This window comes from Psittacula echo, assembly GCF_963264785.1.
Source record: "Psittacula echo genome assembly, chromosome: 3".
Classification (NCBI taxonomy): Eukaryota; Metazoa; Chordata; class Aves; order Psittaciformes; family Psittacidae; genus Psittacula; species Psittacula echo.
Window position 1 is genome coordinate 117443476 of NC_137736.1, and position 27728 is coordinate 117471203.

The following is a 27728-nucleotide window of genomic DNA, read 5'->3' on the forward strand; positions in this document are numbered from 1 at the left end:
GTTGACAAATTAAGGTCCCCTTGACATGAAGTTATGGAGTCTGGCATACTAAAATGTTAAAACATCCTGTGAAAAATATAGTGCACTCCAGACTCCAGCTGGAAATGAAAGACCTCAGAAAAGAGGAATTTCAGACAAAGATACAGGACCAGTTAATGCTTTCAGGACCGTTAAGGGGTAACAGTCCATCAGACTTCCGTTTAATAAAGTAGTCAGTATTATGTTACAGTTGTGAAGAAAACTGTTTTCAAAGAAAGTTCACTGACATCAGTGAAAGCCTCAACAGAAAAATGTGGATGAGCACTGTGAATACTGTACTTTGACTTGTCTACCTAAATAATCAACATGCATCCCTCTGGTTTGGTCTAGTCAAAGTCTTGCTCCTTTAACACATTTGTAAGGAAGTTAGAGATACAATATAATGATTTCAGCATTGAAAACCAAACCTTAACTGCCATCCTTGGAAACATTAAGATTCTCTTAGGAATTGTTAAGAAAGTGTTTCACTAGATTAAGATCCAATGATCTTGGTAACAGTGGAAAAGAGGTTTACCAGTCAGCAATGTAATTGGCTTCCCCTTAGTTAATTTTCGAGCTGTCTTGTGGCCCAGTTCACTTGTAAGTTATTTTCTAATATTATTTTAGAGCAGGATAGGTCATCAAGACATCATTAAATCAATTTTCTGTTCTTCATTGGAATGAATTAAAAAAATAAAAACATGCTAGATCAATAAATTGTCTAAAATAAGTACTAGAAAATTGGCAAGTATAAAAGAATCAGGAAGTCAGGCAAGAACTGAATGCTAACTTCAAATTGAAAAGTATGATAAAAAAGGGGATAAATGATCTAAAAAACAACTTCAAGTTGTGATTTTGAAGTAGCATATAGAAACTATTTTTTGCATAAATGCATAAATGATATTAATACATAGTTATGACCATAAAAAGAAAAAGAGCTTTCTTAGATTTGAGAGAACTTTGTATTTGAGTCAAGCTAGTAATGGCATGCACTTCTTATTTGGTAAGATACTTTTCAATAACTTGTCATCACTATTAACTGCATATTAGTAAATAGCATAAAAGGTAAAATTATCCCCAAACTATATTTGAAAAGGAAAAATTAACATGCCTTATCTACAGGCCTGCCTTGCCTAAAGCAATGTATTCACTACCAATATATCCATGTATTGTGGCAATTCTCTATAAGCTTAGTGGTGTTCAGATTTTTTTAGATTAAGATAAAATAACCATAGCTGAGCTAACAGATCATTTTCCTCCTAAAGCAGGAAGATAAGAATTTTACCTGAAATAAATTACATTTCTTGGACAATAATTTTTGTTGAGCATCTAAATAATCAAGATAATTTTGGCAGATTGTCCCCGTCTTATCCCATTCTCTTGATTTCGCCTTAAATTCCTGGAAGACAGCAAAACAAGGCTGGTAAATACAAGGCGAAAATCTTGATGTAAATAACTTTGCAATTTGTATAGTTCTAAGAAAAATCCAGTTGTTTAATTAACACATAATCTTTCCACAATTTTGGAAAGGAATAAAAAAGAACAATGATATAAACCAGCCATCCAGTCATCCTCACCAGAAAAAAAGTTAAGTATTGTTAATCTGAAAAAAAAAAAAAAAGGTGTTAATAATTGTATAAAAATAATAAAATATTTTAAATGACTTCCAGCGCTGTAGATCTTGGAGTTATGACTATAATACACCCACTTTAGTGGAGAGCAGTTCCTGTGACTTTAAAGCTATATCAGTGTCAAGTAGAGTAATCAGCAGGAGCTTACACCTTTAATGTACGGGTTATTTTACCAAATTGCACAGCAGCTACTGTGAATAAGTTTTACTTCTTGCTCTCTTTACATTTGTTGCTTCTAGTTCCAAGTTCACCTAGCTTAAGAAAAACTTGATAAAGAAATTCTATCATATCAGATTTTTTTAATACTGAGTTTGTATTTGCATTTATATTCCTGTTTACAGTGTTTGAATTTGCTCTTAAATTGTACCAGATCTTGTATGTTCACAAATAGACTTTAAAGACAGTATCCTACAAAACACATAGAACTCCAGTTGCTAGAGCTGTTGTTCTTTTATTTTGAAGAATTAACCAAATTAACAGTATACTGTTTTATACAGTGAAAACTGTAATACTTATAATGTAATACTTATAAGAACTTCCTTTTCCAGAATAGAAATGTTGATTCCAAAATGATAGATCATTTTTTACAATTGTCCTATACTGGTGTATTTCCCAAATTAAAAAGATAAGATTTTATGTGCTAAATCGATGTGCTAAAGCAGAATCGATTGCTTTCCAACATGCAGGGGACACCACCTGGAGTACTCAGTTCAACTCTGAAGACCCAACACAAGAGGGATGTGGACCTGCTCAAGTGAGTCCAGAGGAGGCCACAAAGATGCTCTGAGGGCTGGAGCACCTGTGCTATGAAGACAGGCTGAGAGCGCTGGGGTCGTTCACCCTCAAGTAGAGAAGGCTCTGGGGAGACCTTAGAGCAGCTCCCAGTGCCTAAAGGGGACCTATAAGAAATCTGGAGAGGGATTTTTTACAAGGGCATGTAGGGATAAGACAAGAATGGCTTTAATCTGAGAGAGGGGAGATTTAGATTAGATTGTAGGAAGAAATTCTTCACTACAAGGGTGGTGAGGCCCTGGCACAGATTGCCCAGAGAAGCTGTGGCTGCCTCATCCCTGGCGGTGTTCAAGGTCAGATTGCACAGGGCTTGAAGCAATCTGGTCTAGTGGACAGTGTCCCATGGCAGGGGGATTGGAAATAGATGATTTTGAAGTCCCTTCCAACCCAAACCAACTTATGGTTCTATGATATATTAATACAAATCCTCTCTTACAGCTTTCTTCATATCTGCTTTGGCATTTTAAACCAATAAACATCGTCCCTTTTTACAAGATGTGATACAAATGGAGTTTCAGACTCCTTAATGAGGACTGCTGGTTCAAGGCCTTACTAAAGCGCTGCTGAGCTTAGTAGATTTTCAACATGGTAATTATTTTCTGAATACTAGAATTTGCTCAATATATTCCAAGCACACATTTTTCATACTGCATAATTAATCAAATTACTGCATTGTGTTACATTATTTTCACATCTTAATCTTGACAAAGGTTATTCTCAAATTAGCTGGATAAGATAGCTTCACAGTAGTGATATATTTAGTCAATGATAGATGTATAACCCATTTATTATTCTTATAGTAGCAGATGCTGGCAGCTGTGCTACAGTCCAAAGTGTAGTAGCTCTTCTGATGGTAAGGACTCTTCCATGTGAAAGAGACAGCAACATTATGTAAAACTAGAGTGTGTCTAGGATGTGTCCCGTTGTGTAGGCAAAGTCACCTGAAGATTGCAGAGGTTAGTCCTGTATCTTATGGAAAACGTAGAAGACAGGCAAGTATGCTCAAGTCCTTACCTTCTGGGGTACTCTCAATTCCTTCATCCCCCAGCCTGTACTGAGGTGTGTGTTATAAACAGTTTTCCAGTACTAAGTCCTGTATTATCTATCCCTACATGGTTGAGGTTGTCCTGAGATCAATAAAATTTGAATTAATGGTAGGAATTACATGACTGTATCCTGCATATGTAAAAGATCTCATGCCTCAAGAGATTATATTATCCACTACAGGATAATATAATCCAGGATAATATATCCAGTAATCAGGAAAAAATAAAATCAATTTATAATTACACTTATGAAGAAAATTATCTATATTAAGTCATATAACTATTAAAAAACCTAATAAAACTTGGATAAAAGAGCAAAACCTGAATATTAATTATGCACCTTTTCTTGCCAGAGCAAGCAAATGATATAATTTTTGTACAATTATCGGGAAATTGAAGTTTACAACTGTAAGCCACAAATTAGTTCTAAAGGCACATTAAGATTAGAGTATAATAACAAAGTATTCTTACCTGCAGTTTCTTGTATATATTGCTCAGTTCAGATGGTGTCTCTATCCTTTCCTCACATTTTTTTCTACTTTCAACCTTTTTTTGTTTTAACTGATGTAACCGTAGCTTTTCATAGCTATGTGTCAACTTTGAAAGCTAAAAATGAAAGCAGAGTTGAACATGCAGAACCTATCAAAGATGACCACGTAGCCAAAGTTTTCCTTAAACTATAATTCCCAACTGCAGCTTCAGCATTCCAAATATTTAATCAGTGTAACAAAGAGTCAATCAATAAAGTTAATTTATTAAAGATGAACAAGAGTAAGCTTTTGTATGAATGTTAACTAACTGTTCACATGGGTTAATCTGACAGCAACTTATTTCTTCTGAAGTCCTTTATGGCACTGTTACCCACAGTGTCATTTCCTCCACTATGTCTATATGGAATGTTCCATACTTGTTTACTGCCATCTTGTGTTGACATTTTAAAAGGGTGCTTCACTATCCAGAATGAAGGATTAGCATTAATGCATTTTAAACTTGAATGTTTTTTATCACGAACATAGTTGAAATGTTATATGTGTGATGATTGCATTCTTCTGGAATCAGTAAGCGCCAAAGAGTGTCTATGGGAATTAGACACTAAGTTCTGCCTATGGATCTTACCATGGAAGTATGCCTTGGGAGTCAGAGGCAAAGGAGTCAGGGGCAGAGGAGTCAGAGGCAGAGAAGGGAGGGGACCAGTAGAAGTACCAGTCTCTTCAGAAGGTATCAGATTCTTCAGAAAAAAACAGCCAGTCTTATCAACAGTGAGCTCTACTGCACAAGCAAAGGGACTGTGGCCATTAACAGGCTTGACACAACAAACTGATATTTACTGGTAGAGATGTGTACATCTGGGTTTGAAAGAAAAAAATGAGAAAATCAAGGATATTGACAAAAGAAGCACTAAAGATATGGTCTTGATGGATGCTGAGTGAAAGAACTTTGTGAAGAATGTTGAGTTCTTTTCAAAGCTGACAACTATGAACACCGATCATGTTGTTACGTTCTTTTAAATTCAGGTATATATGGCTTACAAATTCTGGCTGTAACATAAACTTATTTGACTAAGCAAATAAAATCCATAAAATCTCATGGTTTTGTTAACTGCCCAAGTGAACTACTGTCTGGAAAAGAAATTACTTCCAAGGAAGTAATTGGAAATGGAATTGAATCCTATTAAATGGACCAGGAATGAGCACTTGAGATCTGTGCAGATAACAGAGATGGCCAGAGTAGTCCAGAAAAGATACAGAACAGAAACTGGAGTTTAAAAATCATCTGGAAACTTCCTAGAGACATTTGAGATCATTTCGGGAACTCATACTGTGGAACAGCAAAAAAGAATTGAAAAGATGACTAGAAGACAGATTGCCCTGGACTACAAAGTTTCATGAAATAGGAAGGCTGGAATAGAGTTAATTTTCTTCCTAGTAGCTGGTGCAGTGCTGTGTTTTGGATTTAGTCTGAGAATAATGCTGATAACACTCCGATGTTTTAGTTGTTACTAGGTAGTGCTTAACTCTAAACCAAGGACTTTTCGGTCTCTCATGCTATGCCAGTGAGGCGGAGCACAAGAAGCCATGAGGGAACAGAGACAGGACACCTGACCCAAACTAGCCAAAGATATATTCCATACCACAGCACGTCATACCGAGTATATAAACTAGAGGGAAGTTACCCAGAAGGGACTGATCGCTGCTCGGATCAGGCTAGGTATCAGTCAGCAGGTAGTGAGCAATTGCATTGTGCATCCCTTGGGTTTCATGAATTTTATTCCTCTTCCTTGCTTTCTCCTATTATTGTTATTATGATTTCTATTATTATTATTATATATTAATTTATTTCAATATTAAACTGTTCTTATATCAACTCATGGATTTTCCCTTCTTGCAATTGTCTTCCCTGTCCATCTGGTGTGTGGGGTGGGGAGGAATGAGTGAGCAGCTGCATGGTGCTGAGTTACCAGCTGGGTTTAATCCATGATACCACAACAGGAGGTCCAGGGACAGATTTGCCCAACTTCGAATTTCTGAATGTAAGTCCAATAACATGTGCTTACAGAGTTGAGATACCATCTTCAAAACAGAATCAAAAGTCTTGCAGAGAAGTTGCCTATATTTGAAATTGACCTTGCCAGAGAACACAGTTAAGATAACATATTTAAAATGGGTCAGAGTATCCAGGTTCAAGCAACATGGAACTAATTGACTTTGGAAGAAATATATTCTTTTTCAAATAACAGGAGTTTTGCTCTTGAATATTATGGAATATGTGAACTGCCTGGGAAGAGCGAACTCACATGAAGTTATTATACTATTTGTGTGAAAAGGTAAGGAAATACAGGATCCAACACTTCAGTAAACCAGTCCAAAAAGGAACAGAATATCCAAAATGAGAATATATAATTATTTTAATATTAAATTAAAGAAAGTAGGATTTTTTACACATTATTGTCTGGATGTTATCATGACCAGTAACTAGACGAAACCCCAAGAATCCTTCAATTTAACGCTAGATATTTGATTTAAAAATTACATCCAAGTTGTTCTTTTTGCATACAGCACAAGTGAGTTCTGGCATTTTAGTGAGCTCTGGGGTAGAAGACTTTATCTAAGTTTAGTAGCCATCCAAGCCTGAGTTACACTGCATTAGAAAAGCTGCCTTCAAAAGCTTAGTCATTTCAGTTATCTGAAATTCTTGTCATAAACTGACATGAATTATATTCTAGGGGTGCCTATTTCCTTGATACTAAAGGAAGCCTGAGCTAGCTCAGATGTAGCCATCTAGCTTTTAAATGTCCAAGTGGGGCAATTAGTTGCCAAAGTGCTTAGAGCAAGAATGGATTCTTATTCTTTTGCTGAAGGATTTCTGTCATTTTCAAAAGGAGAATAACTACCAAGCATTAATATTGAAAAAATTATGGAGAAAAGTAATGAAGATAAACCTCTGAAGTTTTTGCTATTTAATTATGAAAGTGTTGTACATTCGAATAAGTGCAGCAGTGCGCCCTAAGAGCTTCAGGTTATATATCAGGAATTATTTCCCCAATATAAGAAAAACACAGATTTTTCTGCATTCAAGAGACACACAATCAATTCAGTGGGAATGTTGGTTATTAAACAGCTGCTTTTATCAGGAGCAAGGTTAAAAAGCACAGAGGACCAGAGAAGCAGGAGTATAACGGAGAAATTTGTTCTGAATAGACTATCATTCTGAGAGTGAGAAAAAGAGATTCTATTTCTACTAAAATTAGGAAGGAACAAAAATTGGGAAGGATTTTAAGAATACATCTGCAGAGAAAAATACAATGTTACTGGTAAATACTAACACACCAGTTTGTGCAAAACTAAATTGTAGCTTTTAAGATTATACAGCAGAGAAAGAGGTCTAACTTTCAAATGAGGGTAAGAACCAAAAGAGACAAAGGAAATTCGGTATTGTCAGGGAAGCTTGAAACTTTAGTATGAGTTTGTGCAGCTCAGAGTCAGAGAAACTGAAGTCATTCTACTGTAGACACCACAGCACTGTAACTTCAGAAAGAAACTGAATGAGGAGACATGGCAAAAGCTGGAGGAGGAGAGCAGAATAGACCCACTGTCTGTCACAGGAATTTTTCTGGAATGCATTGGAATTGTTTTGACAGGCAAGTTTTCTGTTCATCACATAGGGAATCTAGTCAGGCCTCCTAACTTAGGCACTTTTCCAGATGGGTATTTCATGAAGAAATACGGTATGGTGAAAGTAGACGAATGGGAATTGGCCCCTTTCGAAAGATATCGGGAGAACTGGCTACCCTGGATTTGGAGAAGGCTGAGGTTCTTAATGACTTCTTTGCCTCGGTCTTCAATGGCAAAGTCTCTGACCACACCACCCAAGTCTTGGAAGGCGAACGCAGGGACTGTGAGAATGAAGACCCCAGGCCCACTGTAGGAGAGGATCTGGTTCAAGACCATCTTAAAAACCTAAACATACGCAAGTCCATGGGACCTGACGAAATCCATCCATGGGTCCTGAAGGAGCTGGCGAATGAAGTTGCTAAGCCACTGGCCATCATATTTGAAAAATCATGGCAGTCAGGTGAAGTTCCCGATGACTGTGTGACATGGTTTAGTGTGGGGTGTCCCTGCCCATGGCAGGGGGGTTGGAACTGGATGATCTTAAGGTCCTTTCCAACCCTAACTATTCTATGATTCTATGATTCTATGACTGGAAAAAGGGAAATATAACCCCCATTTTCAAGAAGGGGAAAACGGATGACCCGGGGAATTACAGACCAGTCAGTCTCACCTCTGTGCCTGGCAAAATCTTGGAGCAGATTCTCCTGGAAGAAGTGCTAAGGCACATGAAAAACAAGGAGGTGCTTGGTGAGAGCCAGCATGGCTTCACTAAGGGGAAATCCTGCCTGACCAATTTGGTGGCCTTCTATGATGGGGCTACGAAACTGATGGACAGGGGCAGAGCAGTTGACGTCATTTACCTGGACTTGTACAAAGCGTTCAACACTGTCCCCACATGACATCCTTGTCTCTAAACTGGAGAGACATCAATTTGATGGGTGGACCACTTGGTGGATAAAGAACTGGCTGGATGGCCGCACGCAAAGAGTTGTGGTCAATGGCTCCATGTCCGGCTGGAGACCGGTAATGAGTGGTATCCCTCAGGGACTGGTGGTGGGACAGGTCTTGTTCAACATCTTTGTTGGTGACATGGACAGTGGCATTGAGTGCACCCTCAGCAAGTTTGCTGATGACACCAAGCTGTGTGGTTTGGTTGATACGCCGGAGGGAAGGGATGCCATCCAGAGGGACCTCGACATGCTTGTGAGGTGGGCTGATGCCAACCTCATGACCTTATGAAGTTTAACCATGCCAAGTGCAAGGTCCTACACCTGGGTCAGAGCAATCCCAGGCGCAGCTACAGGTTGGGCAGAGAAGAGATTCAGAGCAGCCCTGCAGAGAAGGACTTGGGGGTGTTGGTCGATGAAAAAATGAACATGAGCTGGCTTCAGTGTGCGCTCGCAGCCCAGAAAGCCAACTGTATCCTGGGCTGCATCAAGAAAAGCATGACCAGCAGGTCGAAGGAGGTGATCCTGCCCCTCTACTCTGCTCTCGTGGGACCTCACTTGGAGTATTGTGTGCAGTTCTGGTGTCCTCAACATAAAAAGGACATGGAACTGTTGGAACAAGTCTGGAGGAGGGCCATGAGGATTATCAGGGGACTGGAGCACCTCCCGTATGGAGGCAGGCTGAGAAAGTTGGGGCTGTTCAGCCTGGAGAAGAGAAGGCTGCGTGGAGACCCCATAGCAGCCTTCCAGTATCTGAAGGGGGCCTACAAGGATGCTGGGGCTGGACTCTTCATCAGGGACTGTAGTGACAGGACAAGGGGTAACGGGTTCAAACTTAAACAGAGGAAGTTTAGATTAGATATAAGGAAGAAATTCTTTACTGTTAAGGTAGTGAGGCACTGGATTGAGTTGGTCAGGGAGGTTGTGAATGCTCCATCCCTGGTGGTGTTCAAGGCCAGGTTGGATGAGGCCTTGGGTGACATGGTTTAGTGTGAGGTGTCCCTGCCCATGGCAGGGGGGTTGGAACTAGATGATCTTAAGGTCCTTTCCAAACCTAACTATTCTATGATTCTATGAAAATAAAATGCAAATAGCATCAGTGCAGGAACTTCTTGCAAAATAAACAGACTGACTAATAGAAAGAGGAATGTTTGGACACATAGATTAGGAAAGTGATGCTTATTCTTACGAGCTAGAAATACAAACTTGTTACATAAAGATAAAAGAAGAAGCAACCAGGAAATTCGAAGAAAGGTTAGGTGGTCTGAGTGGTGAGTAAAATGAAGAAGCCTGGCAAGAAGTATAACCAGGTTTACAGAGAGAAGCTTGTGGGTTAGGAGGTAAAAGATTGTTAGAAAAAAACCACAGAGAAAATAAATAGTACTGACCCAAGGTAAAAAAAAAAAAACAGAGAGAAAACAGACTGTACTGACCCAAGGAAAGGACTTACAGGTAATGAACAACTTCACAACAGTTTGAAAGTTTCAGTTTCAAAAAGTTCCCTTTCAGTGAAGTTCTGAGCAATAACAGGTAACATAAACCCATTTTTAGCATATGATAAATAGAACTTGAATGAAAAATATTTCAGCAATGTGAAAAAGGATGAGAAAAGAGATCTCCTGTATTTTGAAGGATAGTTCTACATTGCTAAAAGTACTTTACAACTGCCATGTAAAAATTCACCTTTTTTCATTGTATGCTGTTTATTTTCCCAGTGATCATGCTAAGATACTGTTTCTTTTCCTGTAATTTGTGTCAATTATAAAATAGCTTTTATTTCTAGGTACTTTGCAAAATGATTTAAAAAAGTGTTAATTATATAACAACCAAAGTATTTACTGCTTACACACAGAGCTGTTTGCCAAACAGATTTCCATATATAAAAAAAAAAAAAAAGAGAACATGAACTTAAAAGTAAGCTATACATTTATTCATTTCATGGATTTGGGTGGTAAGTGTTATCACCTCTAAATGAATATAATGGTATCCAATTTATGCAATCCGATGATTCCATGGTGTTTGGGAATTTTTAATTTTAGCACTAAATCCCTGGTGGGAGAATCTAGTGAAGGAAACAGTAGAATAGCAGGAAAAACAAAAAAACCAATGCAGAATTGTGTATGTTAACTTGTTAAAATCTGCAAAACAGAATAGGCTAAAGTTTTCTAAGAATTTAGATTCATGATTAAAGTGGAAAATAATGAAGAAACAAAAATACAGACACAGGGCAAACACAGCCAAATACAATCATAAAATCATAGAATGGTTTGAGTTAGAAGGGGCATTTAATGATTGTCTACTCCAAGTCCCCTGCAACAGGCTTCCACTAGACTGCAACACTTTCCACTAGACCAGCTTGCTCCAAGCCCTGTCCAACCTAGCCTTGAACACTGCCAGGGGATGGAGCAGCCACAGCTTCTCTGGGCAACCTGTGACAGTGCCACAGCACACTCATTTAAAAAAAATAAATATTATTCCTTATGTACAATCTAAATCTCCCATCTTCCAGTTTAAAAACCTTTATCCTTCTGTTACTACAGGCCCTGGTAAAAAGTCTCTCTCCATCTTTCTTATAAGCCCTCATTAAGTACTGAAAAGCTGCAATAACGTCTTCCCAAAGCCTTCTCTTCTCCAGGCTAAACAGCCCCAACTCTTTCAGCCTTTCACCATAGGAGAAATGCTCCAGTCCCCTGATCATCTCTGTGGCCCTCCTCTGGACCTGCTCTAACATGTCTTTCCTGCGCTATGGACCCCAGAGCTAAACACAACACTCCAGGTGGGGTCTCATAAGCGTGGAATAGAGGGGGAGAATCATCTCCCTTGACCTGCTGTCCATTTATCTTTTGATGCAGCTCAGAATATGGTTGCCTTTCTGGGCTGCAAGTGCTCTCTGAAATAAATAAAGCCAAACCAAATTCCCAGCATTAATAATCCAAGTTACTCTAGTTTTGATACTACGTTCCCTTACGGACAGCTATCAGACCACTTCAATAATCCCTGTAAATCAGGCAGACTAAACCCAGAAAAACTTGTGGCAAAGACATGAGGAGAGCAGTTTAAGTCTAAATATTCCTAATGTGTATCAGAATCTTATTGACCTGAATCTAATTATGTATTTTATTCATTCACCAAGGTTTTGGTTTATTAGTCCAAAGTCAGGACATCAAGTATCTGTCTTTATAACAGATGTTGCAATCACATCAAAATCCATCAAAAGAATTTGGACATGTCACTACAGAAATCATACTGGAGCCTGGTAAGAAGCTGAAGTCATTATCATTTCTATAACATGATTCAGCTTTCCCAAATCCATAAAGGTACATCTATACCATTAGGCATTAGGTTCTTTATAGTGCAATCATAAAATAATGAAATTGACAGTTTTCTTACCTCCCATTTCAGTGCTTGAAGCTGAATTTCATAATTCTGAGCCATTTCATATTTAGTTTTCTGTAAGTCTTCCAGTTTCTGTTGAAGTAGTCTCACCTACAGTTACAATAAGCATTCAAACTCACCTTTTATGAAGTGTTCCAAAGTATGTAATTTTCTGATTAGTAATTTGAAACTTTGAAAGCAGGCGTGTGCTTAAAAGATAGATGCTAGAAGTATATATTCATTAAGTAACTTAATAATAAAACTGGATACCACGAACCCAGGTTGTGTCAAAATCAAGTTAGGGATTTTATAGTAAAAAGTCTAACTGTATGCTTATGCTATGACTTAATGATAATACTGTATGAGTCTGTCTTGAAAGACCATTTAATGCAGTTTTTCTGACCCAAATTTATGAAGGAACTGCTGTGCTCCATTAAGCAAGTTTTGCTTGAATGGCTTATACAACCCTATTAATTACTTTCAACTAGTTATGTCCAAATTATTGGGAGATACAGTAGTCTCATTTCAGCTCCCTAAGTACAGTGCCATTTGAGATATCTTGAGTTACCTGAGTTGCACAGAGATCTGAGAAATATGACAAAGAGCATACATGACATCTATATTTTTCAGGTGGGAGCAGCAAAGATAGGTAGAATATGCAAAAATATTTCAGGTAACATCTCTGTACAGGCAAATAAATTGATGCTTTAAGGACTGGATTAGCTGAATTATTCTCTTGGCTCCTCTGGCTGCAGTGACTAAGGTCAAGTTCCTAATTGCTCATTAGGGAGAGTTATTTCATTTTCAAAATTCCCTCTGGCAATTCAGACACTTAGCTCACACAATGATGCCCAACTGTAAACACCTAACTTCAGATGTCTTGAACTAGAACTGAATGTTGTGCTAGGATTTACTGATGCTTCTAAATGAATATTCAGCAGACAAGAAGAGATGTCATCCAGAGGGACCTCGACACGCTTGTGAGGTGGGCTTATGCCAGCCTGATGAAGTTTAACCATGCCAAGTGCAAGGTCCTACACCTGGGTCGGAGCAATCCCAGGCACAGCTACAGGTTGGGCAGAGAAGAGATTCAGAGCAGCCCTGCAGAGAAGGACTTGGGGGTGTTGGTTGATGAGAAAATGAACATGAGCCGGCTTCAGTGTGCGCTCGCAGCCCAGAAAGCCAACTGTATCCTGGGCTGCATCAAGAGAAGCGCGACCAGCAGGTCAAAGGAGGTGATCCTGCCCCTTTACTCTGCTCTTGTGAGACCTCACTTGGAGTATTGTGTGCAGTTCTGGTGTCCTCATCATAAAAAGGACATGGAACTGTTGGAACAAGTCCAGAGGAGGGCCACGGGGATGATCAGGGGAGTGGAGCACCTCCTGTATGGAGACAGGCTGAGAAAGTTGGGGCTGTTCAGCCTGGAGAAGAGAAGGCTGCGTGGAGACCTCATAGCAGCCTTCCAGTATCTGAAGGGGGCCTACAAGGATGCTGGGGAGGGACTCTTCATTAGGGACTGTAGTGACAGGACAGGGGTAACGGGTTAAAACTTAAAGAGGGGAAGGTTAGAGTGGATATAAGGAAGAAATTCTTTACTGAGAGGATGGTGAGGCACTGGAATGGGTTGCCCAGGGAGTTTGTGAATGCTCCATCCTTGGCGGTGTTCAAGGCCAGGTTGGATGAGGCCTTGGGTGACATGGTTTAGTGTGGGGTGTCCCTGCCCATGGCAGGGGGGTTGGAACTAGATGATCTTAAGGTCCTTTCCAACCCTAACTATTCTATGATTCTATGATTCTAAGACTCTGAAGTACGGGAAACATCAGGTACACTGGGGCTTTCAGTTTGATAAGCAAGTCTAAGTGGTGATACAATTTGAATCTTCACTTTTAATAATTAAATTATCATACACAGACAGTATATCAAGTAAAATAATAAAAATCAGGTATAAACAGGAAACACAAAAATGTAATTTTCTGAAACTTTTTGAACTGTACATTTCTATTTAAAACTTTTGATGAAACTAGAAGTGTTGGCACTTAGAAAAACCATCACATTATCTTTTTACAGGTAAATTGAGGATATTCAGTTTAGTCTTTAGGGAAACAGAAGGAATATGAGACTTTCAATGACATTTTTACAATCACTTTTTGGAACAGAGGCACACTTTAAGGCATAACACTAAGGATAATTAGTGACCTTTAGAAGGTGTTTGGTATTTTTACATGCTAGAACAAACACGTCTTCTTATAGAGCATTTAGAGCATACTATTAACGAACCACCAGAATAAATACTTTCTTTATAGAATGTGATATTCTTAAATACCTCTTGACCTTTTTGATCCAGTTCACTTTGGGCACTTGCTAATTCTTGATTCTGGATATCCATCTTTGCTTCTAAAGCTTTCATCTTCCTTTCCCATTCCACTTTCTTGCTGTTTACCACAATATCAATTTGATGCACTAGTTCTGGAAGATCATTTTCACATGCAGAAGTTCTAATAATGTTAAAAAAAGAGATTTATTTTTTCAAATAAAGAATAAGGGAGAAAACAATTTTTTAGTTACATTGCTAAGATTTCATTTTAATTCTAGTGGAAATAACTACTTTTCAATATCAGGAAGAAAGAAATGGGAACGTTAAATGATGCCTTCAAATGCAGGTAGAATCTCACTTCACCCATCTTAATCTTGCCTGAAGTCAAAATCAGAGTATTTAGCATATTCTGAACTATTTGTCTAGCTTAACTGCTGTTTGATATCCTTTTACTCCTTCAGGGATGAACTGTATAGTAAGCATAAGTTGAGTTGAAAGTATCCAGGCCCACCCCTCAATGGACAAGGGCAGGAGAAGCTGAATATTAAGTTGCTACTGGGCACAGGACTTCCCAATAAGAGTACATAAGGATGAAAGCAGTTTGTTATTAAACAGCCAGCTTTAAAGCAAAGCACAATTCTTAATTGCTAGTTCAACTTTACACTGTTTTCCCATTTGTGTGTGGAAAATGGACTTACATAACAAGGTGATTTGTATAATAATAGTAAGGTTTTATTCTACTACAAAGCACAGAAGTGCATTTTGAAAAAGAACTTCTCTTTGGGGGACTGTGTGGTGGTTTTCATAGAGATTTGTATAATATCTGCAACATATACATTTTATCTTTTTTCCGAAGTTCTGAGGTTAAATTTGGAACACATCCCCTGCGTTACAACTTCATTATCAATAACAGGCAGTGTCTTACTCTGTTGCTTTTGGAATATGATGTGTCCTAAGTAGCAGAATAATGATGTATGATGAATTTATGCTATATTAGAAACTGCCTTTGTCTGGACAGTGTGAAGCAATGTTTAAATCAGCTGATGTATACCATCTAGCACATATATACGGAGTATCTGAACTTTAGTATGGAGATTTCTTTATTCTAAATTCATTTCATACCAACTTTGTATCTGATGATGAATAAAAAAAAAATTGAAATAAGAAAGATACAGATTACAGAAAATTTGGTTCTGGATGCTTTTTTATGCAAGAGATTGTATAATTCTTTCTACTCTCTAGAACATTTTATTTGTAGAAAATGACAATTTCACATCAAAATGACACAGTCTTTCTGGGGTATATGACATTTCTTTACTGAAGGTTATTGCCCAGTTAAGATCAATTGTTTTATGAGCTGGTAGCTTGTCTTAACCTGTACATTTACAGCTGGCATTTTACATTTGCAATTATTTATTTAAAAGTCAGACTCTTTCTAGAACTCACAGATCTCTTCATCTTCCAGGGAAAAATTCCAGTTTGATTTTTTTATTTTTATGTCATAATTGAAAATGTTTATTGAAATGTTCCTGGACATTTTATTTTCCTAATTTACTGCTTCTTATTAATTATTGTTATTCAAAGATCACCTGCTCCGAGCTCAGGAGTGTTGCATCCCAACTAGAAGGAAGTGCAGCAAGAGGGCCAGGAGACCTCCTTGGATGGATAAGGAGCTGCTGAGGAAAATTTGAAGGAAAAAAGAGGCTTATAGAAGGTGGAAGCAGGGACAGGTGGCCTGGGAAGAATACAGGGATGCTGTCCGGGAAGCTAGGGACCAGGTGAGGAAGGCTAAGGCCCAGTTAGAATTGAACTTGGCTAGGGATGTTAAGGATAATAGGAAGGGATTCTATAGGTACGTAGCGAGTAAAAGACAGACTAGGAACAACGTAGGCCCCCTCCGGAAGCTATTGGGAGAACTGGCTACCCTGGATTTGGAGAAGGCTGAGGTTCTTAATGACTTCTTTGCCTCGGTCTTCAATGGCAAAGTCTCTGACCGCACCACCCAAGTCTTGGAAGGCGAACGCAGGGACTGTGAGAATGAGGACCCTAGGCCCACTGTAGGAGAGGATCTGGTTCGAGACCATCTTAAAAACCTAAACGTACACAAGTCCATGGGACCTGACGAAATCCATCCACGGGTCCTGAAGGAGCTGGCGAATGAAGTTGCTAAGCCACTGGCCATCATATTTGAAAAATCATGGCAGTCAGGTGAAGTTCCCGATGACTGGAAAAAGGGAAATAAAACCCCCATTTTCAAGAAGGGGAAAATGGATGACCCGGGGAATTACAGACCAGTCAGTCTCACCTCTGTGCCTGGAAAACTCATGGAGCAGATTCTCCTGGAAGGCATGCTAAGGCACATGAAAAACAAGGAGGTGGTTGGTGAAAGCCAGCATGGCTTCACTAAGGGGAAATCCTGCCTGACCAATTTGGTGGCCTTCTATGATGGGGCTACGAAACTGACGGACAGGGGCAGAGCAGTTGACGTCATCTACCTGGACTTGTGCAAAGCCTTTGACACTGTCCCACATGGCATCCTTGTCTCTAAACTGGAGAGACATCAATTTGATGGGTGGACCACTTGGTGGATAAAGAACTGGCTGGATGGCCGCACGCAAAGAGTTGTGGTCAAGGGCTCCATGTCCGGCTGGAGACCAGTAACGAGTGGTGTCCCTCAGGGATCAGTGTTGGGACAGGTCTTGTTCAACATCTTTGTTGGTGACATGGACAGTGGCATTGAGTGCGCCCTCAGCAAGTTTGCCGATGACACCAAGCTGTGTGGTTCGGTTGATACGCCGGAGGGAAGGGATGCCATCCAGAGGGACCTCGACACGCTTGTGAGGTGGGCTGATGCCAACCTTATGAAGTTTAACCATGCCAAGTGCAAGGTCCTACACCTGGGTCAGAGCAATCCCAGGCGCAGCTACAGGTTGGGCAGAGAAGAGATTCAGAGCAGCCCTGCAGAGAAGGACTTGGAGGTGTTGGTCGATGAAAAATGAACATGAGCCAGCAGTGTGCGCTCGCAGCCCAGAAAGCCAACTGTGATTAATTACACATCACCAAACCCAAGCTGTTATTTCTCAGTCACTGAAGACTTTAATTTAATCTCAGTTTACTTAGACTGAGATACTAATTCTATATCAGAATTAGTTCAGACAACGTTTGTGATAAAAGTCTTTAGCAGACTTACTACTGTATCACTTGCTTTGTGTCATTTATCAACTTAATTTGGTTTTGCAAAAGTCATACACAGAACGTTGGCTGTAGATAATTTTATACTAAGCACGTATCTCACTGGAGCAAAAGAAAACCTTTCCCTGACTGTTTTTAACCAGTGAATTAATGTGTTGAGTTTTAAACTTTTGAGGGGTAGCATATCTTTCATTTCACTTTCTGTAAACATTTAGTTCCCACACAATTGTTTTACAATCTCTTACCTGCACATCCTGTTCTCACGAGTTAACTGTTGATAAACTTTTCATCTTCTTTCTCATTTCTTTTTTAGAGCTTTTCTAATACCTTTGTCCTTATCTGTTCTAGTTTTAATTGCTTTACTTTTTTTTCTAAGTAAGAGGTTCTATTTATGTTACCTTAATATACAGCTTTATTAATGTCTGTAGAAGACACACTTTTATCTTATCTTTATCACATATTCTTTAGTCATTGCAACCACATCTTGGCCATGAAAAAGAGTATTCCTCTTTAAAATCTTAAAATTACTCTTATCAATGGCATGATCTGATCTTTGTGCAAATTTCTGCATATTTCCCTTTGCAGCTATTTAGAGGTTAGTGTATCCAATTTACTGCCATATCTAAATGAAGGTACAAATATAATCAGTGTTGTTTCTCCACTGTCAACTCTCTCACATTACCTCAACCAGTTACACTGTTAGTAAACTGTCAGTGGTACATCAGCTTTATCTCAACTTTTTGCACTTGTCATAGTGTGTTCACAGAATCACAGGGTCATTAGGGTTGAAAGGGATCTTTGGAGATCATCCAGTCCAACCCCCCTGCCAAGGCAGGGCCACCTAGAGCAGGTTACGCAGCATTCATTGTACAACTGAAGTTTAATCTACATTTCTATTTCCTGACAATGTTGCATAATTTTCAAGTCTCTTCTTACTTTTTTTTTGTTTTGTTTTGATTAGAAGCCTGTATTGAATTCCCCGTTGATAAAGCCAACAATTATATTATTTCATAAATTTATTAACTATCCCTCCTAATAGCTAAACTGATGCAAAAAAAAAAAAAATGCATTGTAACCTATTAGTTTTCATGGTAATAAATTTAACCTTCTGTAACATGAGTTTCTTCACTTAAAATAGTCTCAGGATGCTGTGACATATAATATTACTTATCTCACTGGCATTTTCCCCCAAGGTAAAAGTGATGGCCACTGGTTATAATTGAATTGGTTCTTTCATTTATAAAAACTTAAATGCTATGTATTCTCTTGACTGCTGACGGTACACACCTGTGTATGCCTCTGTGTGCACATAAAGTGCCTTTCTGATCGCTAATCAGTTTGCAGCCATTCTAATACCTCTATGGCACAATGGTTCATTAAAATGAGCATAGTTATTTCCTTAAAATGAGCATAGCTATTATTTTATGAAATAACTGCCATAGAGACAGTCACACAGAGACAAAAGACCATGCAGCATGTGAATAATGAAGCAGGAACCTAGGAAAGGGTTAATGATAAAAAGCACAGCAGTGTGCCTGTATCTGCTGCATCCTAGGAAGTGTTGGAGAGGCTTTCAGTACCCAAAATTAGCACAGAATGTAATTTTGTGTCATGAACATTGCAATCTTGCATATGTTTTTGGGGGACAAAAGAGAATGTGCCAAGCAATTAGGAGCTCTACTTTAGCAGAACTGCACTTAACCAAACACAGAGCCAAGTGCTCAGAGGCAATATCCCTCTTGCTAGTGAGCCTTCAACTGCTGAGTGGGCTGCCAGCACAGTGCTGAAGAACACATAAGCCACCTAAAGTGATCCTCACTTTAAGTGACTATGCAAACCAAGACTTCATGTAAGCGGGTGCTTTTACTCTTGGTAGTTGATGCCACCATCTGTGTGAATGCTAGCATGAAAATGCTTCCTTTCTTTTCTGGTAATGTTTCGTATTGCGGCAGTGAAGCCAGCTCTCCAAATGTCTGCCCTTCTTGTGCCCATGTTGAAATCCCCTGTCTGTAGGTTGTGCTCTGGGTCAAGCACTGGTCCCACACACCCTGTGTTTCATACCCTGCATGCTCAACTTCTGACTGCACTACACGAAAAAAAGAGTTCCTTAACATGGATAGGTGTCTATTGAATATATATTTTTTGTTCTTAAGTGGTGCATGTTGCTTGTTTTGATAATTGTTACAGTAAAATGGAGCAGATTTGTTAGATTTACAATATTATAATTAAAACTCAACATGATCTTCTATCGTAAAATTCTTTAAAACTTTTTTATCAACAAAGCCTTAAAACTTCACCATTATGCTAAGCTTGGAAAGGCTTTTTAAATGCAAATATAAATCTTAATATCTTTTTAATGTTAAAACTGTTAGCAATGCCATCTTAAAAATTTAATATGAGTCACAGAATGATAACCAAAGTGCAAGCAAGTATTACACTGTGATGTATGGATCACAAAACAAAAATGCCCCCCCTTCGAGGGCCTGAAACTCATCTCAAAATAGCATTAATGATGCAGTAAGCTTTGATTCCCTCTGGCTGGAATATTAAATGGGATTTTGAAAACAGAAGATGAAGTGACAACGCATCAGGACTACCTTTTATACGATATTGCGCTAAGGATGTACCCTTCCCGCCTCATGTAATGTCAGGTGGCAACACTTTGATGAACCACTAGCAAGGACTCAGCTATGTGATTTTAGCCATCAGAAACAGGCACCTTATTACATGTCACATGTATCACCTAAAGATGGTTATGCAAGTGCAAATGCAACTTCTAGCGTGGATCATCGGGTTACCCATTCAGATACCCTTTCAGATGTCATGGCTGACATTTTTCCCTCTTCAGTTTCACCAGTCTCCTTCAGATCATTCTGAAGAAAGCAAGTCCTGCAGCTGTGGCTAGAAAATTTTCTCTCAACAGCTCTTGCATGCTTGTTAAACACAGAACCACCAACATATAAAAGGGAGTGTTGAAGGAAAAATCCCTTCCGAAATAGCTTCTCAGTGTATCTTCAACTTCTTTCTTTAATTCCTTACTTAGATCCTGTAGGTACAGCTCCAGCTGAAAAAGGAAAGCTGTACCCAAAGCTGTAGATTACTGCTGTTGTTCTACTACCAGAACCCCTCTGTATTGTGCTTGTGGTATTACAAACAGATCTGCATAAGAATGTCTTTGGTAATTATCCCCACCTACTAGCATAGAGATACTACTAGCTGCTGTAATTATTATTAATTACAGGCAGGGGGCTTGGAACTAGATGATCTTAAGGTCCCTTCCAGCCCAAACCATTCTATGATTCTATGATCACTGGATGTGGAAAGTGGAAAATATGGAAAACTGATATATTTTGTTTAATATATCATCAGGTAAACAAACACACAAAGGAACAAGTATTCCCATAAAGTGAAGAAGTATGCTTATGGTTTTTACTCATATGCATTCAGCATTCCCACTTCGCTGAAGGCATACACCAAATGGATTCTTCATACATTAATGACTTGTACTTAAACAAGTGGCAGCTCTTTTTTGCTTAGCTGCATTTACTTTGAAACAGCTCAAAACACTTAAAGATATCTCCATTTTAAAGTGTCGTAGTCAAGCTCTTAGACTTGTTTTATTCTCTCTCCATATTAGTGAAAATAGAAATTATTAATATTCTGCTGTCATTAATGACTGTTTATCTTGATGTAAAATCTAAATGCTTCCGAATTTCAACAACCCAAAATCCAGATAACAAGTTTTGCCATCTCTGAGCCTTTATCACAAACGATTTTGCACTAGTTAGGCCTTTCTAGCTCGATTTATGTCCTTTTCTTTGGAGTTCTCCACAGATCTCTGTTTTTCTGATTGTTTCTCAATAGACATAGAAAGATTATTATTGTCCATACACTTCAGAATAAAGTTGTAATTTAGAAGCTGACATTTTAAGAAATGTTTGATTCATGCTCTCAGTCTTTCTCTCATGTCTTCCTCCCTTATTACTCGGGTTTGCTGACAAATAGGAAAATATGTATGGCTATATTTAGGCTAAACAAGCAAAACTTATGCAGAACAACATTAACAAAGGTTTCCATCTTACATAGTTCATTCACTTGCTTTTGATCCTTAACCCAGCTTCTAGACCAATATTGATTCATTTTATGTTCTTTAAACTTGCTTTAAAAATAGGAAATATATAAACCTCTTGTGATACAATAGTCCTTTAGAATCTTCTATCCCAAAATTCCATTACATGAATTAAACCAAATTTATTTAATAATTTTCAGCCATACAGAATCACACACAGCTGTGGATGGATAATTTGTGACTTACGAGTTCTTGCAGCTGGGATGTAATTGTCATGATTTCCACCAGCATTATTCAACCACCTTCCCAAATTGTAAAGCTATCTGCATTATCTCTGGAATACTCTCAGCATAAACTGAAATGAGTATCTCCTGCCATTAGATGTGTATTTCAAACTACTCTTCCAGGTTTGTTTTATAGTTCATGGAAATAAATAGCTACTGAGAGTTGCTGGTTTATGATGGGACAAATCACTTTCTAGATTCACCTGCAATAACCTGAAATTTCCCATGTGTCAGTTACAACAAAGACAAGACAGAATCTGGACTCCTGAAATTGGCTTCTGATGTGTTAAAATAGTACCCAAAGAACAGTGATATTTTGATTATTTTTAAAATTCAAGTTTTTATATGACTGTATTTACCAATCATATCACTAACAAAAGGAATTCCCCTTAGAGCCATAAAAAGGGACACATTGTTCAGAATATAATATTTTCCTGCAGCAATTTTTTCCTATCTTGAGAAGTGCACACATTGTTCTTCAGTACAACAGAACACACTTTCAAATCCTATTAAAACTTTCTTGGTCCAGAATAAGATGTGATAGAACATGTATTTCTGCTAGTTTATGAAATACTTTACTCTTAATATGTGTCATATTGTCATATTACTTTGGACTGCTTCTTGGTAATAATGATAGATTAAACTATTTTATATGAAAAATGGGTAATAAGTTTATTCACAAATTAGAATAGGTAAATATTTTATTTATATGGGGAAGTACTTTTTATATTGTTGTGTTCCTTGATCAGTCTGAATGGGATGAAGTCTTATATCAAATCTCACCCATTTTTACACTTCTTTAGAAAGATCTTGTGCTGTACTGATGTTTTTTTAGATAGCACTAAAATAAGTAAACTTGGATTATGTCAAAAGCAATGATCATGGTGTGATGCAAAATGCACCTAATAATTAGGAAGAACTTCTGTGGTTCTTACCTGTGCAAAATAAGACTAGGGCTTTAGCAATCAATAGCCTTGTTTTTAAGGATTTTGAATGTTTTAAGAGCTGTGATCTGGAAGTTTGTGCTGCTGTGGCCCAGCAACTTCAACTATTTTTTAAAACTGTTTCAAATGCCATTTCTTAACATCTTAATAAAACCCCACATAACTTCCATTTTCCCCCTTTTGTTCAGATATGAAGATTTAAAAAAAAATAAATAACAGTCAGTAGATTATTGCCTAAAGCAATAAGGTTTGCTGTCTTAATTATCACTAATCTCTTTAGTTTGCATAGAAAGCAGCAGAAGAAATTGAAAAATAATCATGTTTGCTTCTAAAATCAGTAATATTTTATGTTTCACTTTTTTAATAAACTCTCATAACTCAATCTCATTGTATATTCAACTCCCAGACACTAAGCCATTACTTACTTAGTGACAGCTTGCTCCTGAAACGCTTCTAAGTCCTGCTCCATGTTATTCTTCATTGTTTAAACCTGCCGAAATAACAAAATTTACATAATTCAGATTCTTAAATGCATGCATTTACACAGCCAAATAGTGCATACTGGGTAGTTCTATGCTTTCCTTTCAGTTTCTGTGATTCTTCCACTGCAAACAACAGGGGAATGTAGCTCTAGTTACAGGCTGGAATGGGCAAGATGAAAAATCTTCCAAAGTTAGTTCAGCTCAGTGTCAGCAGCTCTTGCACTCAGTGCAGCACTGAGATGCTAGAGGTGATGCTAGCTTGAGGATAACCCTGGATTTCTATCCAGGGAAGTCTGCTTTGGGTCATTCTCCGTTGTATGATGTCAGTGATTTGCCAAGACACATTGCAACACATAAACGCAAATATGTCATTGATCTATGGCTGCATTCACCAACACACCCCAATTAACCTATACCCAGGCTATAGTTGCTCTCCAACACAATTTTGCACTCCTATTGATGATTCACTCCCTTGATCAGCAGACGCAACACTGAGATACACAAGTACCTTGGCCAGTCCAGTTCTGTGGGGCCAGCTGTACATAAGGACGTGGGGCAAGCCTGGCATGCAAGAACAGGAACCAGACACATTAAAGCCCTAATTCCTCGTCGTGGTTAGCAGAGAGGCTCCCAAAGGCATGGATACTAGTACGGACGGATGTGTGGACTCTGCCACATGGCACTGCAGCCTTGGCTCCAAAGGGCACCAGCACTGGAGGTGACATTGCCACAGGGCAGCCATGGCTCTAACAGGGACCAGCACCGGAGGTGACACTGCCACAGGATCACCACCCTCGGCTCCAAAGAGCACAGGAACTGGAGCAGCCCTGGCCGTGCCGGGCACCTGAGGAAACCGGGCCACTCATGCCACGTCCCGGACCCCGCGGCTGCCCCTCCCCTGTCGTTACCTGCCGCGCTCTCCTCGTCGCTCTTTTCGCCCTCGGTGTCACTACGGCCGCGGGATGGGCTCCGCAGCCCGGTCTCCCCCTCTGCCCCATCCCGCCCCAGCTCCCGCCTATGGCCGCCCCGGGCTGCCGCTCCCAGGGGCCGTTGTGGACCGTGCCGGGCGGCTTCTCCCGTCGCCGCGGTAACGCGAAGGGCGGCAGGGCGAGGCGGGAAGGCGGCGGATGGCCAGGGCGGGACGGAACGGCCACGGCGCAAGGCAGGCGTCGGGGCAGGGTCGGTCACCGGCTCCGGATGGGTGCTGGAAAGGCGGCGGGGGCTGCCGGGGGGCTATGAGGAAGGCGGCGGGGGTGGGGAAGGGCCCGGCGGGCTCAGGAGGGACAGGGTGGTGGATGCTCGCTGCGGAGGGAAGGAGGGTGCGAGAGGACACTGCGGGGCCGCAGGGAGCTGCCGCGGGCACCTCCGTGTCACACGTGTCCTCTGCAGGGCGCTGCGTCCATCCAGTACTCAGCCGCTCATGGATTTGAAGGAAGCTGGAGTGAATTTCACCTCAGGAAGTAGCACCCAGGGTAAAGAACATGTAGTTTGCTTTAACATTAAGTGAGGATTTGCTTTAGCATTAAGCAAGGGTTGCCCAAGAAAGTTGTGAATGCTCCATCCCTGGCAGTGTTCAAGGCCAGGTTGGACAGAGCCTTGGGTGACATGGTTTAGTGTGAGGTGTCCTGCCCATGGCAGGGGGGTTGAAACTGGATGATCTTAAGATCCTTTCCAACCTTAACTATTCTATGATTCTAAGTCCAGAGGAGGCCATGAGGATGATCAGGGGGCTGGAGTACTTCCTGTGTGAAAACAGACTAAGAAAGTTGGGGCTGTTCAGCCTGGAGAAGAGAAGGCTGCGTGGAGACCTCATAGCAGCCTTCCAGTGTCTGAAGGGAGCCTACAAGGATGCTGGGGATGGACTCTTCATCAGGGACTGTAGTGACAGGACAAGGGGTAACGGGTTCAAACTTAAACAGGGGAAGTTTAGATTGGATCTAAGGAAGAAATTCTTTCCTGAGAGGGTGGTGAGGCACTGGAATGGGTTGCCCAAGGAAGTTGTGAATGCTCCATCCCTGGTGGTGTTCAAGGCCAGGTTGGATGAGGCCTTGGGTGACATGGCTTAGTGTGAGGTGTCCCTGCTCATGGCAGGGGGGTTGGAACGATGATTTTAAGGTCGTTTCCAACCCTAACTATTCTATGATTCTATGATTTTAAAATGGCTTCAAATACTGTCCGGATTATTGTGCAAATGACCTAGCTTTGGATGACACTTCTCTTTACACTTTTGTTGGCTTCAGTCTGTCTCACTCAACAATAGAACACTTTTAAGAATCACGGTTATTTCAACTTTTATACAGTAATAATTTGTGCTTCCAAACTTACGGTTTATAGGTGTCTTCAAACTCCAGGGATCTTTTTTCTGCCAGGACAGTACAATTCATGGTTTTTTTTCACAATATTGCATGTGGCATTTTTGAGAGCTGCTAGTCTATTTATGCACACTAAACTTCATGCTTTTGGTTTGTTTTGCTTGGACTGTTTACTTTATTAGCCAAGTGAACTGCATTTTTAATACCAGTTCTAAGGCATAATCTATTTCATTTGGTTCCTACCTGCTGTGCTGAGGCAGATGGTTTTCATGTCAGCAGAAATCCTGTTTCAAGCTATGAATTATGAAAAAAGTATATTTTTTTAAATGAAAGAGTAAAATAAAATTAAATGCAGAGTTTCAGGAAAGCTCCTGGTAAAGTTTGCTTACTGTAGAAAATAATTGAAAATTTTCCCTTGTTGTTTTCTTAAACATCACTAAAATTGATTTTATTTTTGCTTTACACTTTATTTTCGTGGCTTTATTTCATTTCAGGGATATCCCAGGGATGCTTCATATCTTTCCGTGTCAGGAGCAGCTGCAGGGTGAGGGCAGGCGAGCCCTGAGCTGATGGGTAATGGTGAAGTGTCGGGCAGCGCTCTCACCAGCACAGTGCAGTCCCGCAGCACCTAGCCAGAGACAGGGATGGTGACCAGTGTCCATCACAGCCCGTGGTGATGGGCAGGACTGAGGTGACTCTGGAAGGCAAGCCAGCAAAAGTAGAGTGAGGTGCAGTGGTGAACACAGGCACAGCTACAGCATTGCTCAGATGGGGCCCAGGGGAACGCCCCCGAGCTGAAATGCTGCTCCTGACCTGAGGGCATCTCACGCGCAGCATCTTGCTGCTCTTTCTTTTAGCAGCACTGACCCCAGGTTATGGCTACACAATGTCAGAGCTGATTTTGAGGCTATTAGGGAAGAGGGAAGGAAGTTGCAGGACTTGTTTGCTGCACTCAGAGGCCTGAAAACGTTTTCTGCATTACATTTCTTTAATTACACTTTTCTTCATTATTTACTTACTATAATAGAAATAATGTAAAGAAATCTCACTGAAACATTTGATTTTTGATAACCTGAAGTGTTCCAAGTAAAATTTCTTCTACTCTACTATTTTAAGCTATTAAAAAAATGAAATTTAGGTTGTATTATCTTAAATACTTAAGTTTATGTTGATTTGAAGTATTATGCACTAGAGATAATTTTTAATGTAACTGCCAGCAGATTTTCATTTGCTTATCTGCAGCAAGTGAGGTGAACTTTTCAGCCATATTCCCAGTGCATATATTTTAATTTCTTTCCTGTCTCATTGTCTCTCAGTGGTAATCAGTTATTCAGAAATGCAACTTCCATGTGTCAGGCCCAAATAGAAATGGGAGAGGTGGGCAGCTTAAAAAAAATACAGAAAAAATTGCATATCAACATTTCCAAAGCTTTTTAGAAGAACATATCCACTGCCATTAGCCAGAGGTGTGCTTCTAATGCCCTGATGTGTCTTTAAATACCTCATTCGCTCTATTAAAAAAAAATGCCATATCAAAATGTTGACATTTTCTATTTGCTTTTGCGCATCCACATCATCTCTTGACTAGAACTTGTTTTATGAGATGCAAAACCTTTATTTGTTGGCCTTAAAGAACATGCTTTACAAATTATGATAGCCAGCAAAATCCCAGGAAAATACTGCAAAGTCAGCTTATATATCAAAATTAATGGAAAGCTATAAGCACATTTCTGCAGAAAAAAAGGAGGTAGATCAGGGCAGGGACACAACAGAGTATGACCAAATGTCAAACGAGGCAAAGTGCAACACTGATATTCATATAAAAACAAGAGGAATTAGTTAGGAAGATGCCTTGCAGAGGAATCTAGATAGATTGAAGCATTGGGCTATAATGAATGGGATGGAATTTAAGAAGTTGAAATGCTGGATTCTGCGCCTAGGATGGAGTAACAGTGAGCATGAGTATAAACTGGGGGAGGAGTGGCTGGAGAGCAGCCCTGCAGAAAGGGATCTGGGAGTGCTGATTGACAGCAGGTTCAGTGCGAGTCAGCAATGTGCCCTGGTAACCAAGAGGGCAAAATGTATCCTGGGGTGCATCAAACACAGCATAGCCAGCCAGCCAAAAGAGGTGATTATCTGAAGTCTTCCAGATGTGTTATTTTTGTAGTGTAAAATGTAATGGTAGGTAAAAGTTAAGGCATTTGTGTATT

The 27728-nt window shown here is 39.7% G+C and overlaps 1 protein-coding gene across 1 annotated transcript in view; it reads right to left on the reverse strand.

Annotated features, from left to right (window-relative positions):
* The window catches only part of DEUP1 (deuterosome assembly protein 1), a gene marked incomplete at both ends in the record, with an annotated part of 48501 nt that extends 25308 nt beyond the window's left edge, over nt 1-23193 (reverse strand). Inside the window, 5 exons of the mRNA XM_080613216.1 lie at nt 1304-1417; nt 3959-4093; nt 11937-12032; nt 14245-14416; nt 23150-23193. Coding sequence (XP_080469342.1) covers nt 1304-1417; nt 3959-4093; nt 11937-12032; nt 14245-14416; nt 23150-23193 — 561 coding nt within the window. The remainder of the gene's footprint in view (nt 1-1303; nt 1418-3958; nt 4094-11936; nt 12033-14244; nt 14417-23149) is intronic.
* Nucleotides 23194-27728: the final 4535 nt, after the last annotated feature.